Source organism: Crinia signifera, chromosome 11 (genome assembly GCF_055691185.1).
Source record: "Crinia signifera chromosome 11, ASM5569118v1, whole genome shotgun sequence".
In the NCBI taxonomy this organism is placed as follows: domain Eukaryota; kingdom Metazoa; phylum Chordata; class Amphibia; order Anura; family Myobatrachidae; genus Crinia; species Crinia signifera.
In genome coordinates this window covers 100409720-100427982 of record NC_139227.1, presented here as the reverse complement: position 1 = coordinate 100427982, position 18263 = coordinate 100409720, and the positions used below count along the sequence as shown (strand labels likewise).

The window sequence follows — 18263 nt, the reverse complement described above, 5'->3', positions numbered from 1 at the left end:
CGGGTCAGCGGTAGTCCATCCGCATGTGCTAGGAACTGCAAGGCAGCCCCCGGTCTGCGGGAGCTATATTCCCGACATAAGGAAACTGGACATGTAGCAGCGTTAGCCTGCGCTTTCAGGGTAACCCAATGGCCCCTGCCCAATTGGTCCGTTTTGGACCTCCTGAGTTTGCATAATACCTGTCCTCCTCGAGAGATTACGTCTTCCCCGAGGAGTCCAGTGAGGGCGTGCTTGCTAGCTGCCACCAGCTCACTGATGCGGAATGCGCCATAGAACGCAAATGCGAATGCAACCCTAAATAAAGACGCCTCAAACTCGTTTTCTGCTACTGAGGCTAAACATCCTATCAGCTCCCCCAGCAAGTTCTCGTCTATGGGTTTACGTGAATCCGGGGGCACCGGACGCACTTTCGCCCAACCCTTCATGGCTTTTGATAGGACAAAGGACCTCGTGGGGTCTGGGTCTCCGCGTAAGCGCGAATGAAAGGCGATGCCTGCCAAAGCCGCCGCCATAGCCGACTTTGACCTGCCTCGCCTATGATGACCCCAAACGAAAGCGAGTAACCGGTCGTTGACCGACTTACCGCTGGCTTCGGGGGAGCCCTGAAATGCCGACCAATCCTGCCAAGCAGCCCCATAAGCTCTGCGGGTGGAAGGGGCCAATGACAATAAAGCCAGGTCCGTCATGCCGGCTCTATGATCTGCCACACAGAAGGGGGACACTTAAGCCCCAGTGGTGAAGCTTTAGGGGCCAATTCTCTAAACCTACTAAACTGAAATCTAGAAAGAGCGTCCGCTACATTGTTATCCACCCCCGGGACATGCCTGGCTCTAAAATGAATGTTGTGCCGCAAGCAGAGTAACACCAAATGCCTTAGGAGGCGCAATGACTCTGGGGATGCCGTTCGCTGATTATTGATGGCATGCACAACCCCTAGGTTGTCACACCAGAACACTATGTGCTGGTTCGCTAATCGCGAGGCCCAGAGTTCTGCTGAGACTATGATCGGGAAAAGTTCAAGCAGCAGCAGGTTGACCGTGAAACCACGGTCAACCCACGACTGAGGCCACCTTGCGGCGCACCATTCCCCATTGAAATACGCCCCGAAGCCTGACGATCCCGCCGCATCCGTGAACAACTGCAGCTCAACGTTGGAGGCGGGGTCGGAAGGCCAGATGAGTTCCCTATTGAAGTGTTCCAGGAATGTGGACCACACCAACAGGTCATCCCTCATTTCCCTGCACAGCCTAACGGTGTGATGGGGGTCCCTTACCCCTGCTGTGGCCCGTTCCAGCTTGCGGCAGAACACCCTACCCATGGGGATGATGCGGCATGCGAAGTTAAATGATCCAAGCAGAGACTGCAACTTGCGCAGCTGGACCCTCTTCTTCTGTCTGCATTCCTCTATGAGGGCGTGTAACTTAACCACTTTATCCTCAGGGAGTCTACAACAACCCGCTCCCGTATCTATCTCTATGCCCAGATATGACAGAACCGTGGTAGGGCCCTCTGTCTTATCTGCTGCAATGGGGACCCCTAGGGCCGCCATGATCTCCATGGCTGCCGCTAATATGTTCCCGCAAGTGTCACGGTCTCCTGGCCCCATGAAGAGAAAATCGTCCAGGTAGTGCGCGACTCCTCGACAGCCTGTGTCGGTTTGGATGCACCAATGTAGGAAGGAACTGAATCTCTCAAAATAGGAGCAGGAGACCGAGCACCCCATGGGCAGGAACTTGTCTATGTATATCCCCCCGTCTAGCCGGAAGCCCATGAACCTAAATGACTGGGGGTGCAATGGGAGAAGGCGGAACGCTGACTCTATGTCTAGCTTAGCCATAAGGGCACCCCTGCCGAAATCCCGGACCATGACGAGAACCTCATCGAATAATTGATATCGCACACTGCAATAGCATTCGGGGATGGCGTCGTTGATGGACGCCCCGTGGGGGTAAGACAAATGCTGAATTAGCCTGTATTTGCCCGGGTGTTTTCTTGGGGACCACATCCAAAGGGGAGAAACACATCCCCGGCAATGGCTCGGTCTGAAAAGGCCCCGCCATGCGGCCCAACTCTATTTCAGCTCTTACTTTAAGTCTTACCACCTCGGGGAAATCCCTCGCCGACTTGAGGTTCTTGTGGGACACTACTAACACTGACTCAGGGATAGGGAGGTGGAAACCGTGGGTAAAACCTAGGCCCAGGAACGATGCGTCGGCCCTGCCAGGATAACTGGCCAGGCGGCGCAACAGTTCCGGTACCACTATCGGGGAGGGGAGGGGGCCTTATTTACTGCTAGTTCCAGCGTCTGCCTGGTGCCCGGGTGCTCGACAAGATTTGCCCGGGTGCCCTGCCCCACAATGACGGCATTCATGGCGGAAGCGGCATTTTGCGCCCCGCTCACATTTGCCGTCGTTGAAAGCAAAGCACTTCCCTTTGCTGCCAGGTTTAGCCCCGGGTTTCCCCCCTGGAAAGGACTTCTTTGAGGAGGACTCCGTGGAGGGCTGCCCCTTGCCTATCACCTCCAACCATATCTCAACATGTTTGCACCCCATGGGCATGACTCTGGACCCGTCGTGATTAAGACGAAACTTCTCGTCATATTCACGCCAGGCATTAGCCTTGTAGGACATGAATGTCTCGTTAATTAAGAACAAGTAACGGATGACATTCATGTGTTCCTCGGGCCTGGTGCTGAGGTAACACGAGGCGAACACCAGGAACCCCTTCAGCCAATTGTGAAAACTCTTAAAGGCGAGCTCACCATTGCCTGAGGCCTTTTTGGCTTTGTCCAGGTCCTTCTTCATGTCCGTGGTGAGTGCGAACAGGTCAACGAACTTGTCCCTTTTTATCCTGTCCTTGACCCCCCTGCGTAAACCTCGCGACACGGCTGTGTTAGCGCAGTGCACCATGTCCCCGGAGGGGGGAGCCTCAGCTGCGGCGGTCTCCCTCCTGGGGCGCTTGGTGCCCTTGACCCTCTTTGCTACCGCGCGTGCTACTAATTTAGCCAGCTTACGCGGGCGCTTGGGGGAACCAGACCCATCACTACTGGCAGATGAGTGATAAGATGAAGAATCACACATAGAAGAACCAGTATGCTCACCACCCATGGATGTTTCGCCCTGCTCTACAGCGGCTGATGTTGAAGGTTCTGTGTCGGCAGCCGCTGCTGACAGGCCCAATGCCTGGTGATCACTTGAAGCAGAGCCGGCTGATTCCCTGCCTGTAGAGGCCGTTGGTGTGGGTGGTCGAGGTGGTGGGGCTGCTTGTCGGACAGACACGTTGACGGCATTGCGGGATGGCCTTCTAGGCACCGCGTCGGGACCAGCACCTGCGTCATGCTCTGGAGACAAAGATACAATACTACTGGCTGAGCCGTAACGGGAAGCCTGCGCCTGGTCATATCCCCCAAACTGCCCGCCCGAGACGCTACTAGCGGCTGAAACATGGGGCTGGGTGGGTGCCACGTACTGTTGCTGCGTTTGGGGGTACCCTGCGACCTGATGAACTTGCTGCTGGCCGGTCGGCCAGTGTGGAGCTGGTTGTGGGGGGTACCCCTGCCAGGGGGGGCCTGAAACTCCGCTTCCCAAACTACCTGTGCCAGGGAAATACGGGAAACCCGGGGAGGGGACCCAGGTTGGGTGCTGTGTAAACTGTGGCGGGGCGGGCTGGTAGCCTTGGCTCACGCCCGCCATTGGGGTAGCTCCGGACCACACCTGGGAAAATTGTCCCGGGGTAGTGTGGTGTTGGAAATGACTAAACCCGTGGGGCCCTGAACCGGGTGCCCCTTGCTGCATCTGATGGGGGCCCTGAAAACCCGCACCATAACCTGCCCCGGGGCCCATGCCGGGATACCAAGGCTGTTGCTGTGGGTATGTTGGTGCCGTAGGAGGGGCAGGGGCTGCGGCCTGTGCCCGCTCTGCGCCCCCTGGCTGCACCTGGATTACCATGGCCGCCATAGGAAAAACCCCCGGGGCTGCCCCCCTTCTGCCAGTAGCGGGGATCCCCCCACCCCTGGGAAATGAAATGACCTGGCCAGCCATGAGAGGAATAGGGCTGCTGGCTGGTCCGCCAGTGATGCGCTGGATGGGACTGCCCACAGGAGTGGATGCCCTCAGATTGCCTGGGAGGGAACCTGTGGGGGAGCCTGGCGTCTGGGTGGCGACTAGGCCCAGACCAGGTAAGCGGTGGCTGTATGGGCTGCCTAACGCTGGGGATGATGCTCCAGAGCCTCCGGCGGCGGGGGGGGTCCCCCACGCAGCCGCTGGGGTGGCGTCTGGCGCCCTCCGTGTGCCGCTGCTGCCCGCTCCGTCGGCCGCGTGACTCGCGGCCTGGAGCAGGGACTCGGCGCCCGCGGTGTTGCCGCGACCGCCGGGTGAGCCAGGCGCATAGCGCGCGGCAGCACCCGGCGGCAGCATGTAAGTGCGCGCTGGTGACCCTGCGCTGGGTGCTGCGGACGCAGGCCCAGCCGAGTAGCGGGGACCTGCCGGCGTCCGCCCCCTGCCCCGCGACGCTGCGGAGGATAGCGGGCGGGCGGCGTCTGCAAGCCAGCGAGGTGGGGGCGCTGAGCGGCGTGGGCGGACAGACATGATTGCAAGATAAATGAAAGGTACTTAGCTTCGCTTCAGGACTGTCTCCAGATGAATCCAGACTCAAAGAGGCTCACTTCCTGGCTGCAATCCCAGATATACCCCTCTCTAAGCTGACGCCCCCCTGCACCCTGATTTGTAGTTCCACCTGCTACTCTCTGCTATTACCCACGGCTATGCACTGCTGTTGTTGTTACACTGCTTATGGACAACAAATTCCCAGTATCTTAAATTCCCTCTGACCTATGCAGCCCTCGCTCTATCTAAGTTGTGTGGCTGTGTTTATGTTCCTCCTTATGTAGCTGTTCTATGATATAATGTTATATGAATGATAGATTGTTTCTGATTTGCTGTTCCTGTTCTTTTTAGTTCCAGAGTCTGTCCCTGGATTTACTTGTGCATCACAGATGAATTTCTCCACTCTCCTGCTCAAATGGGTCTGTCCGCCAGGAATATACACTGGATTTACCTTTGATGTGTCTGATGGATTGTCTGACTTCTCTGAGAGTGTTCTCATCACTAACTGTAGTGATAGTCAAAGGAACTTCACAAATTTAATGGCTTACACGAACTACACTATTAATGTGACAACCCGGTCATGTGACAAATCCAGTCCGGTGGTGCAGACACAGTGCCAGACCTCATTAGCGCGTAAGTGACTCGCTTCCACCACCTCTCATTGTCACCCATTAACGAACACTACATCAATTGGCTGTTTGTTGTTCGGTGTCAGTCCAGCTTCATTTTGCTTGGTGTCAATTTGGCTCAGTGACAGTACTGCTGCTTGTTGCTTGTTGCCATTCCTGCTGCTTGTTGCTTGGTGTCATTCCTGCTGCTTGTGAATCGGTGTCATTCCGGCTACTAGGTGCTCATTGTCAGTCCTGTTGTCACGGTTTTCCCATGACCTATTTTTTGTTAAGCAAATATATATTTTACACCAATTAGTAGAATATATGGGGGTGTGGGATCACAGGAAGGGGTATTGCCACAGAATAGTACCAACTCACATTACACCGCACTGTAGTATTTGTAATTCACATTGCACTGCACAGTAGTGTTGGTCATTCACATTACACTACTCAGTAGTGTCAGTTATTCAGATTGCACCACAAAGTAGTGTTTTAGTACTTGTTTCCTAGCACGGCACCCATTGCATGGCATCGTGTACCTTATTTAGTGGTGTGCGATGCGATGCTTGTACAATTAAATATTGCATAGCATCACATGCCAGCAAATGGGATGCGTTGCGATTTTTAATAGTACAAGCACCCATGCCATGAGATGTGATGGGTGCTGACAATGGAATGTAACCGCCAGTATCCATGCCATCCTGAAGCGCGGTGAGTGCAGCAAGCCCCTCGAGGGGCCGCGGTACGCATCCTCCGAACTTTTCATACCCCCACTATCCACGTCGGTGTGGAGTTGATTTTAGAGCACAGCGAGCCACTGACCCCGAAGCGTGGCGAGTGCAGCGGGCCCCGCGAGGGGACACGTAATATGAGCCCGAAGCGTGGCGAGGGGACGCGGAATACATGTAAAGGAGCTTTGGGCTCGTATTCCGCGTCCGCTCGCCACGCTTCGGGCTCACTGCGCTCGTCACACTATCTAAAGTCAACTCCACGCTGACGTGGATAGTGGCGATATGAAAAGGTCGGAGGACACGTACCGCCGCCCCTCGCCACGCTTCGGGATGGCATGGATACTGGGGGTTACATCTCATTGTAAGCACCCATCACATCTCATGGCATGGGTGCTTGTACAATAAAAAATCGAATTGCATCGTATCGCATCGCATGCCGCAATATTCCAGGGGGATGTGATGCGATGAGATTTTTAGGAGCCCATACGATGGATATCGTGGGCGCCATTCTAGGAAACAAGTACCGTGTTTTTTATTCACATTACACCACAACGTATTGTTTGTTATTTACATTACACCGCACTGTATTGTCCTCTATTCACTTTGCAGCACATTGTAGTGTCCGCTATTCACATTACAGCACACTGTAGTGTCAGTTATTCACATTACAGCATACTGTAGTGTCAGTTATTCACATTGCAGCACACTGTAGTGTCAGTTATTCACATTACAGCATACTGTAGTGTCAGTTATTCACATTACAGCACACTGTAGTGTCAGTTATTCACATTACAGCACACTGTAGTGTCAGTTATTCACATTGCAGCACACTGTAGTGTCCGCTATGCACATTACAGCACACTGTAGTGTCTTTTATTCACATTACACCACACAGCAGTGTCCGTTATTCACATTACACAACACTGTAGTGTCAGTTATGTCTTGCTGAGATCCTCACAAATAAAGTAATGCTGGTGCTATAATTTGTCTCTTTCAGCCCCTCCGAGACCGACACAAATTTCATTTGTGACCGCTAATCCTCCCTCCTATAACAGCATTGACTTCACATTTCCCACGTTTGATGCTACAAATGGACCCATCAGCGCTTACGCAGTGATTGTGTCAGACACAAATGGTAAGCATCAGGTAGAACCAATCATATTCTCTATTACTTAGATGGATCAGGCAGACCTGCAGTGCCAATGCAGGGACCCATCTCATGTGAATTCACTAATCACAGATGAAATAACAAGAAGATAATGTATGATTTACGTGTTAGCTTCTGTACAAGCAACCTGACAATGAGGTGAGGATATGGGGACAGAAAAATAACACTTAGGGGGAAATTTACTAAAGGAAATTTGTAAAAAATAAGTGTATTTGTATCCAGAAATACACTTATTTTTGACATTTACTATCCCGAAAATACAGCAATTCGTAGTCGTATTGATGTGCTATCAATACGAATACGAATTGCCGTATTTTCGGGATAGTATGAGGGAAATTTACTAAAGGAAATGTGTAAAAAATAGGTGTAAAAATAGGTGTATTTGTATCCAGAAATACACTTATTTTTGACATTTTCTATCCCGAAAATACGGCAATTCGTATTGATAGCACATCAATACGAATTGCCGTATTTTCGGGGTTGAAAATGTCAAAAATAAGTGTATTTCTGGATACAAATACACCTATTTTTACACCTATTTTTTACACATTTCCTTTAGTAAATTTCCCCCATAGGGGGAAATTTACTAAAGGAAATGTGTAAAAAATATTAGCAAAATAGATGATTGTGGGTACTAAGTTTAGATACATAATTAACCGCGAAGTCTAATTCCCTGGGGGGGAATCGGTTCATTGTATGCACAGATGATGATGCGTATCTGTGAATATATGTAGAATGGTGGAATACTGGGTATACATGTATTCATCTATTACAAACGGTGAGGATGAGGGTCAGACAGAATATCTATATATCCCACTTATAGTATGCTGTTAAGTTCTAGGGCCTCATTCAACCCTTCCGGGTACAGACTGTTAAGTTTGAAGGTCCAGTAGACCTCCTGTCGGCATAGTGTTTTATAGCGATCACCTCCTCTTGATGACTGAGGGACATGTTCCAAGCCTATTATGTGCAGGTCTTTGGGATCTTTATTATGAGTTTGTGAAAAATGTCTAGGGACACTATGACACATGAGGCCCTTCACAATGTTGCGACGATGTTCCATAAAGCTCACTTTCAGGGGGCGAGTGGTGCGGCCTACATATTTCAAACCACAAGTACATGTGAAAAGATAAATCACGTAGCTGGTGTCACAGTTGATAAAGTTCCTGACTGAGAGACTCTCGCCGTCTGTAGTGACTTCTAGGGTTTTCCTATTTGTGTGGTTGCACATAGTGCATCTATTTTTTCCACATTTGTAGAAACCTTCTGGTCTACATATTAGCCAGGGATTTGATGTTGCGTTCAAGGGATTTCTCCTCTCTCCATCTACCTCTTTTTCTTTCGTGGTTTTCAAGAAACTTGGGGCTAGAATGGATTTGAGGGATCTATTTTTCTTGTAGATTACAGATGGTCTATCTGGCAATAAATCCTTCAAAACTCTATCGTGTTTGAGAATGTTATAGTTTTTATTGATTATTTGTTTTATTTGTAAATGTGCATTATTATATTTGCAAATGAAGGCTATCTCTCGGTTTTTATCCGAGGGTACTTTGGGGGTGCTGGCAAGGAGGTCCTCTCTGTTCATCTCTTGCACTGATCTAAGGGCATCTTGTAGAAGGGGGTCTGGGTATCCTCTTCATCTGAAAGAGGCCAAGATTTCCAAGGCTTGTATATTAAAGGTCTCTAAGGACGAGCAATTGCGACGAATGCGCATGAGTTGCCCCTTAGGGATGTTGGTCTTCCATGTTTTATGATGGGAACTATTGAAGTGTAGATACGAATGAGTATCAACCGATTTTATATAATTGGCGGTTGTTATCTGGGAATCCAAAATAGTAATGGAAATATCTAGGAAATCGATATGTGAAGGGTCAAAATGTGAAGTGAAAGAGAGATTGAAAGAGTTATCATTGAGTGACATAACAAAGTGTTGTGATGAAGTGTAATCACCATCCCAAATAATAAAAAGGTCATCAATGTAGCGGCCATAGAAAACCAGGTTCACGCCGAAGTCGCCGCCCCACACATGGGCGTCTTCAAATTCACCCATGTATAGGTTGGCGTAACTCGGCGCAAACCTGGTTCCCATGGCCGTCCCCATCACCTGAAGATAATGTGTATTGGAGAACAAAAAGTAGTTGTGAGTGAGAATAAACAAAACGGACAATAAAAGATTGTTGTTCCTGTGTCAGGTCACTATCTCTTCGTAATTTCTTGGTCAGATGTTCAATACCAAGCTCGTGTGGTATGTTTGTGTACAATGATTTTACGTCCAAAGTCATGAAGGCATATGTATCCTTCCACATGATATTTTTGATTCGTTGAAGGAAGTGTGTGGTATCCTTCAGATGTGACCTGAGCACAGGAACAAGAGGTTGTAAAAAGAAATCTACATAATGTGATAAGTTTGTGGTAAGTGAACCAATACCCGAAATAATAGGACGACCTGGGGGTGAGGTGAGTGACTTGTGGATCTTAGGAAGGTGATAGTACGTGGGTGTGATGGGATGGGGAGTGAAAAGAAAGTGCCATGTTTCTTTAGAGATAATGTTTTTGACTAGTGCCTCATCTAAAAGTTGTTTGAACTCAATCTGGAAGGCTGGAGTGGGATCAGTTCTGAGAGTTTGATAAAATGTGATAACAATTGGTTGTGTGCCTCTCGCAAGTACTCTGTTCTGTCCTGGATCACCAAGCCTCCCCCTTTGTCCGCCTCCTTGATGATAATCGATGTGTCAGCGGTGAGTATTTTTAAGGCTCTTTTCTCGGCTCTAGAAAGATTTGAGTTATGGGGGGCTTTTGAGGGTTTCTGTTTACATAGATCTTTAAAGTCTGAGAGTGTAACTTTGTAAAAGGTCTCTATATTAGCACTTTTTGCTGAAATAGGGAAAAATTCAGATTTTCTCTTAAAGGTGGAAGTGTCATAGATCTTTAAAGTAGGGGTATTCCCAGTTTCCATCTGATTTTCAGATAGGAGTTCTTGTAGAGTGATGAGGGCTGGGTCATCAGAGGGGTCGAGAACAATAGGTAAAGAGGCCTCTGGTTGTTTGGTATGTTCCTTGCTGGCAAAATATCTTTTCCGACACAGAGTGCGGATGTATCTGTTCAGTTCGACATATAATTCGAATATATTAGGATCACTAGAGGGGACATATTTGAGGCCCTTGGCTAGTAGGGAAAGTTCATCCTTACTTAGGGTTTTGGAGGATATGTTAAACACTTTCTTGTTCTCATTTGGGATTCTTTCGCTAATTAGGTTCTTCTGGTGTTTTTTCTGTATCCCCCCTCTGGTGCCTCTTGGCTTGTTGCCCTTGGTCTTTTTGGGGTCCCTTTGTATTGTGGGGGGGGGGGGTAATTCGACTCCCAGTGGTTCGGTCTGGGTCGTTCCTCTCGAAAATCCTGTTGGGGTAAAGTGTCATATCTCCCCTCTCTATTCGGTCTATCTTTGGGTCTAGCACCTTCATTTCTAAATTGTTGGTAATTAGTACTATGGGGCGATTGTGTGGGTTCCCCATGGTGGTGTTCACGTCTATTTCTAGAATAGTTTCGTGATTGTCTGGATCTATCTCTTCTAAAATCTGTTTTTTTATTGTTATAACGATTGTGTCTAAACTCTGTTCTGGAGTCCCTGTCCTCATTCTTACTTTTGTTTTTGTACGTCCTAACTTTATCGTTTCGGTAATCGTCCAAATCTCTCCTGAACTTTTTTTGTTTATTCTCCAAAAGTTCTTTTTCAAATTTCTCAGTGCGTTCATTTATAAGACTGTCCCTGTCCATATAATCCTTCCTGCTGGAAAACTTATCTAGTCTATTTTTAACTTCCTCTATTTCCTTTTCTAGTTGGCTTGTTCTCATTAGTCTGTATTTGATGACCAATTTAAGGAGGCTAGTAGAACAATCATCCAAAAGTCTGTCCCATTCTTTTTGGAAATCGGTGTTCCCATTAAAGACAGAGGGTTTAGAAAGTCTCAACCCCCGGGGGATCATGTTTTTGTCTATATAGTGTTGTAGATTGACACTATCTAGCCAATTTTTTGACTCATCACTCAGATAAAGATCTTTAGACATATCAGGTTCAATAGTTGTGTTCTCTATGGGAGGGCTGGTTTCCCATTGCGAAAAATATGATTTTCTCCTGTGCATCCGTTCAGAAAAACCACTCATAACTGGAAACCGGGTTCAAATACACACCAGAAAAAAAGGAAGAAAAGGATATGAACCACGGAGTCAGTTATAGCTGCTGTATATGGGAGTGTGTAAATCTCCCAGTTAATTGATTAGACAAAAGGAAAAGGGTATACAGCGCTTGGGTTATTCTGAATGATGGTCAAACACAAATAGGTTGAAAAAGTACAAAGACATTCACAGGCAGAGCAGCCAGGCAACATTCTCTATCTGCCTCCCAAAAAACCCTTCGGAGGCACCAGTCTGGTATGCAGATGCCCCTGAACCAGTTTGCTCAGGAGCCCCTAGAAATGTGGGCAGCATGGTTGCCGCTGGCGTGTGAAGGCAAAGCAGTATAGTCACACATGTCATTACGGCTCCTCAGGCTAGCCTAGAAGATCAGGTGTAACAGATGTAGCAGGCTTCCCATTGGTTGGCTTTACCAGCATGTGTAAATATGACCTATTACTGATTGTTCTCTGTTTATCCCCTTTCCATTTGTACAATTGAAGGTAACACGCCACCTACAAGCATTTTGTCCAAGACCTACACCGACTACAAGAATAAAAATTCCAACGCTTATGTTTCCAAAATCATCAACAATTCCGGAAGGAGACGGAGGTCGACTCGTGCAAATTTCATAGAAGTGACAGTCGGAGATGGCACCATGACGGAATCTTATGTAAATGGTCCGCTGCAACCATTATCGTCATACTGGTAGGTATACATGCCACTTTTGAGGATTGAGCAAATACAGTAGGCATGACCAGTAAATATACAATGACTATCTACTATGCGATTCTAGCCCCTATGTTCAATATAATTTTGGTTAAAATAATTAACTGAAAAGACAGTCAGGAGGTCTATATCAAAAGTTAGACATGCATTAGTTAGATTTTGACAAAAGTTAGACATGCATTACAGATGGAGCGACTCTCTTTCAGCACTGGGGATCGCCAGAATGTCCCCAATGGCGATCGCCGGTGGAGAGGCGCTCCATCTGACTGGGACGAACGAGCATCTCACACGCACGGCCGTCCCCGTTTTTCTGTGGTGGGGGCAGAAACCCTGCCCATCTCCACTTCAGGGAGACGGGCAGGGTTAGGGGGGGGGGGGGGGTGAGGTGAGGCGATGGGGAGCTCTGTCGTAAGGGGACACACAAGCGTCTTGTGCGCATGCGTCCCCTTCTGGTGGCTGGCGGGGGCTGCGGTTGGCGATCCGACCACCAGACCCCTGCTAGACGAGGCGTGCTCCATCTGTAGTTAGACTTTAAAAACATTAGACCTGCATTAGTTAGACATTGACAAAAGTTAGACCTGCATTAGTTAGACATTGACACACCTTAGACATGCATTAGTTAGACATTGACACACCTTAGACATGCATTAGTTAGAAATTTACAACAGTTAGACCTGCATTAGCTAGAAATTGACAAAAGTTAGACCTGCATTAGTTAGACACACATGATAAAAGTCACAAACTCAGATGCTACAGTTGGAGGTTTCTCTATAACATAGTCTAAAGATGCATCCAAATACTGTCAAAGTGGACGTCCCAGCCCTTGCGCCCTCTGACATTTGCTTGTATGCCAGGGGAGGGGATTATACTGGCAGCAGCAAGTGTCTCAGAATAAGCCCCTTTGTTTCATTAATATTTTGCTGTCATATCTCTTCCTAGGTTCAGCGTAGCAGGTTTTACTAATATTTCATATGATGGCAATGGATTAATTTCGGAAGCGAAAAGCCTGTACACAATTCTCCCTTATTTCGGACCTTACTCGACAATCCAGAATCCAAGTACGTATCCATTATAACAGTGTCGCTGTAACACCAGGAGTTAGTGATTGCCATTGGCAAGGATCATGTTGCTCTCCGTCAGCTGTGGAACTGCAAGGCTCAGCAACTCCTTCAAAACCACAGCACTTGCAGGCTCTCCAGCTTCAGTAGCACTACAAGTCACAGCATGGGGAACAATGGGGCATATGACTGGCAGAGCATGCTGGGTCTTCTTGTTCCATAGAAACTAGTTAGCCTTTGATGTATACTAATGCAGAACTATTTATATTCTTCAGCAACGACTGGAGCCCCCTACTTACACATTCAGGCTGGGAGGTGGGTAGAGAATTCTAACCTCTGATTGGTGGAAAGCTCCAGCAATCCTCCAGTCAGCTCGCTGACAGCCATACACTGTCTGGCTGGAGGCAGGGAGGGATTTCTGCAATCTGATTGGTGGATAGTCCCGGCAATCAGCCATTTACTGTCAGGGTGCAGGTAGAGAAAGCTGAACTGGCTGATTTCTTGTTTGGTTCCTGTCTTTTAGGTGTCATTATAGGAGCTGTGGTTGGAAGTATACTGGGCATTCTGGTTATCATCTTAATAGGATTATTTATCTGGTGGAGAAGAAGGTGAGTAATTCACTCCTGTGAGTGCGCGACCACGCGTTACATATTACAGTATTCCGCCTGTCACAGTGGAGGTCACCTATGAAGCGGAACATCGCAATACGCCTTGCCCCTGGGTATGGCAGAGTCTGACAAACTGCTTCGTTTTGCCTGATTTAAGGCTTCTAATAATCGCATAAGATACTGTTTATATTACATATGAGACCACATGAATAGTCCAGTGCCCGGGCACAAAACTAGGTACAAACTGAGGCACCTGGGTCCAAAGTGACTATTGCAATTGGGCATATATTCCTGAAGCTATTGTGCTGAGAATGACCTCACAACGGCTCGCACTTTTGTGATGCCAACTTAGGTTTCCTATCAAATGATTGGTGCTGCAAAATATCCGTTTATGCCCACGGCACGCCAACTGATACATTCCTGACAGTCTGTACACTGCCAGTACGTCCACATTCACCTGCCTAGGCCACTTCCTGCAGTAGTATGTACCACTGATACATTTCTCTGCTTCCTCTCCTATAATGTAGCCATATCTTTGGTGCTACTGTACCTGCATGTAACCTGTATGAATACTTCTCGCCAGCAGGTGGCAGCAGTGTTTGTGTAATGCTGGTACGCTGTAAGGACCACTGAATCACAGACCTGATATACTGTAAAGCAATAATAAATGTAATAATTAACAATTATTATTTTGTATTATTATAAGTTATATGGTGCCGCAAAGAATATGCAGCATCTAACAAAGTACATACAAAAATAAGCAAGACAGGAAAACAGTGACTTACAGTACAAGACAATGTAAGACAAGTACGGGGTATATAACTATGGTACTGACATAAGAATCAGGGGGGCAGAAACTAAGGGTCAAGTGCGTCTGTAGTGAGACAGGGGGAGTGTCAAACGCAGAATTTCTAGAAGGGGTTTTCAAATGCCATCCACAGTCTCCCACTCTGCAGAACATTAGAGCAAGTGCGAGATTCTGGGGGAGCGGTAGAAGAACCTAGTAACGACCCTGGAGATTAATGTACACATTGGTATTTTTATATGCTGGATACTGTATAGATGGTCTATTGGGGCAGTATGGATGGTGTAATGGTTAGCATTACTGCCTCACAGCACTGAGGTCATGGGTTCCATTCCACCATGGCCCTGTGTGGAGTTTGTATATTCTCCCTGTGCTTGCGTGGGTTTCCTCCGGGTACTCCGGTTTCCTCCATCAATCCAAAAATATACTGGCAGGGTAATTGGCTCCAAACAAAATGAACCCTAGAATGTCTGTGTGTGCGTGTACATGTGGTAGGGAACATAGATTGTAAGCTCCATTGGGGCAGGGACTGATGTGAATGTTCAAATATACTCTGTACAGCGCTGCAGAATATGCATGCGCTATATAAGAAACTGTTAACAAATAAATAAATAGTATAGGCTGTATCAATATATATTAATAAGTGGTCAGGAAAAGGTTAATCATCCCAAAAATAAAACATAATGGAACCAGTACTGTACTTTCTAAGCTCACATTCTCCCACCTCATGGTAATGCTCCTGTCTCTTCTTCCTGGTAGCTGCTCTCTGGTCCAGTGCACTGACTGAGGACTCAGATCCACACACACACAGCAAACTTGGTAGAAGAAGCTGTTACCACTGAGCATGTGCAGCAGCTCCGCTCTGTCCCTTATACCCCTTTCACACTGGCCACCCAGCAATTACATGTCGTTTTTGAGTGCTGGGTCATTTTGCCGAGTGCAGCTTTTTGAATCAAGATTCACACCAAAGCCACCTAATTGACATCACTGACCTCATCTCCCTGTACACTTACGCACGTCCCGGTCACTTCACAAATACATTTGCCCGGAAACCCCTTCATCTTGTCAAGTGACTCAAATTATAGCAGTGCTATATAATACAATTATTGCTGCTGCTTCCACATCATGCAGTGTAATACCCCTTTCACACCACTTAAAAAGCTTTAACCAGGTAATTTGCTGAAAAACCCAGGTGTTTCGGTGGTGTAAAAGGGTCAACACGGGTCTTAAATCCTGGCACTCCGACCCTGGTCAAGAGCAGGATGGGCTCTACATTAGTGCTTTGCAGCACATGAGACGGCACCTGTGCAAATAAACGATTTTAAAGGAGTGCTGGGTCATAACGCTCTCTCTCTATCTTTCTCTCTCTCTATATATATATACATATTCATTCTGTATATGGACCTTGTAAGTACAAATGTATTTCATTTATTTTATATTATCTTACAGACAAGGTGGAGAGAAGAAACAAGATTTTTCCCCCATGAAGTAAGTTCCTTGTTTTAAACTCGTTTTGCATCAAATTGTTCATAGAAATCGCCACAATGACATGTGTAACTACACAGACCCCAGTAATGGCCTCTATAGTCTAGTCCCAAAATCCAAACTGGATGGTGACAAACAATTTAAAATAAAATTGTATATTTCAGTAGATATATTAGGCCAAATGTAATCGGGTGTGAAAATCAGAAAGGGAGAGTTTTCTGGTTTTATTAATGCAGCAATCATTTACACTGAAAAACCAGGTTGGTTTTGCCATGTAAATGATCGCGCTTTAAAAACTCTCCCAAAATCTCACATTCTGATTGTCGCACCCGATTACATTTAGCCTAATATATCTTACCTAGCCCTAGCCAACTGTCTCGCCTCGCCGTTCGCCGCGAAGGGGAGGTGCAAGCATCTCACACGGTTGTGCATCCCATTGCCGCGGATGGGGCATGTGAGCGTCTATGTATGCGCGTCCCATTATCAGCTAGCCTCGGAGAAGGGCGCGATGAGACGGGACGCTTTCAGGATGGATAAATGAGGCTCAATCTGTACATCTCCTTCCCAGTCTTACCATAGACCCTGCAACTAACGCTTCTTGTACAGCCAAGTGCAGGTGTTGCCCATAGCAACCAGTCTGATCCTATATATCACTCCTCTATTGCATTCTAGACAGTGATAGACTGTGGTTGCTACGGGTAACACTTGTCCCCTTTAGAAGCAATAGTAAATCTACCCGTGTGATTCTCATTTTCAGACAAATTGTGCTTTAGACAGATGTCAATGTTTTTGTGGTCACTGGATTCCATTAATAATCTGTTTGTCTCTTTCTTTTCCCACCAGAAGTGTGAAAACGTAAGTAATCAGCCTTTCCTTACACTGTTGTGTTACTGTGTTACGGCCGGCTGTAAATGACATGTTCTTGTTACTACAGCGGGTTCCACCCCATGAGCAGCCACAGTTTCCCCACCCACTTCCGGCAGCAGAGCAGCGACACCAACATGGGATTTAGCGAAGAGTATGAGGTATGTTCTTACTCAGGACTGCGCCCCCTGCAGGGAGCTTATGCTGGGACAGGCGGAGTGTCCTCTAAGGGGCAAAGGGCCTAATTCAGGTCTGATCACAGGACAAATTTGTTGTCAAAATAGGCAAAACCATGCTGCACTGCAGGTGGGGCAGATGTAACATGTGCAGAGAGAGTTACATTTGGGGGAGTTACTTTGTTTCTGTGCAGGGTAAATATTGGCTGCATTATTCTTACACTGCCATTTACATTTCAGTTTGAACACACCCCAACCAAATCTAACTCTCTGCACCTGTGACATCTGCCCCACCTGCAGTGCAGTATGGTTTTGTTCATTTTGAGAACACATTTGCTCTGCGGTCAAGTCTGAATTAAGCACAAATTTACTAAATCTTCTAAAAATTAACAGAGGTGATGTTGCCCATAGCAACCGATCAGATTCTGTCTGTCATTGCAATAGAGAAATGATAGACAGAAGCTTCAGTAAATGTACCCCTAATTAGTTAATGTCCCCTGTAGCTTTGTTCTACTCATGAAGGCACGTCGCTTTATTGGGGGTTCCTGGGTTTTATGGGTAATTATATAAATAGATTTTTTTAACTTTTTTGCCTTTTTTTTATCATTTTAGAAATTGAGACACGTCGGCGTTCAGCAATCTAGATCCGCAGCCGAGAATCCGGAGAACAAGGACAAGAACCGATACACCAATGTGCTGCCGTGTGAGTGTCTGAGCCAGTGGTCCCCAAACCCCAAGGCACCGCCACAGTCCAGGATATAGGGATATCCCTGTTTGTGCACAGATGGTATAATCAAACTGACTGGAGGTCTTTCTGATTGGCTCGCAAAGCAGCAGTATGGCTGCTCTGTGAGCCATGTAACGCCATCCCCTGATACATGGCGAATGCCCCGCCACACTGCGAATGAATGTTTTGCATAAACATCCATTTGCAGGCTTGCATATGGGCTCGAAATCATTTGATGGCCAAATGATTTCTGTAGTGCTCTCCTGACTTAAATCTGCGGCGCCCTGCTCCGAAAACTGGGCGGGCAGCTGACGTCAAGGTTACTTTTTACAGGTGGACTACAAGTCCCAGTGGGCCCATTAATGCCCCACATGCTGGGCCTTGTGGTTCGCCAAGTCCCAGCATGCGGGGGAGGCCTGCTGGGACTTGTAGTTCACCTGTATAAAGCAATGTTTTGTATGGCTGATTTAACCCTATAAGGCTGGCATCCAAAGCCCACGGACGCTAGTGACAGCCCCGGGCTTCAA

At 47.4% G+C, this 18263-nt stretch overlaps 1 protein-coding gene across 1 annotated transcript in view; it reads left to right on the top strand.

Moving 5' to 3' along the window:
- The window catches only part of LOC146045115 (receptor-type tyrosine-protein phosphatase beta-like), a 160551-nt gene that overhangs the window by 129295 nt on the left and 12993 nt on the right, over nt 1-18263 (top strand). Inside the window, exons 26-34 of the mRNA XM_083163791.1 lie at nt 4956-5237; nt 6944-7081; nt 11788-11992; nt 12953-13071; nt 13595-13679; nt 15934-15972; nt 16813-16824; nt 16904-16994; nt 17622-17712. Of these exons, the coding sequence (XP_083019917.1) occupies nt 4956-5237; nt 6944-7081; nt 11788-11992; nt 12953-13071; nt 13595-13679; nt 15934-15972; nt 16813-16824; nt 16904-16994; nt 17622-17712 (1062 nt within the window). The remainder of the gene's footprint in view (nt 1-4955; nt 5238-6943; nt 7082-11787; nt 11993-12952; nt 13072-13594; nt 13680-15933; nt 15973-16812; nt 16825-16903; nt 16995-17621; nt 17713-18263) is intronic.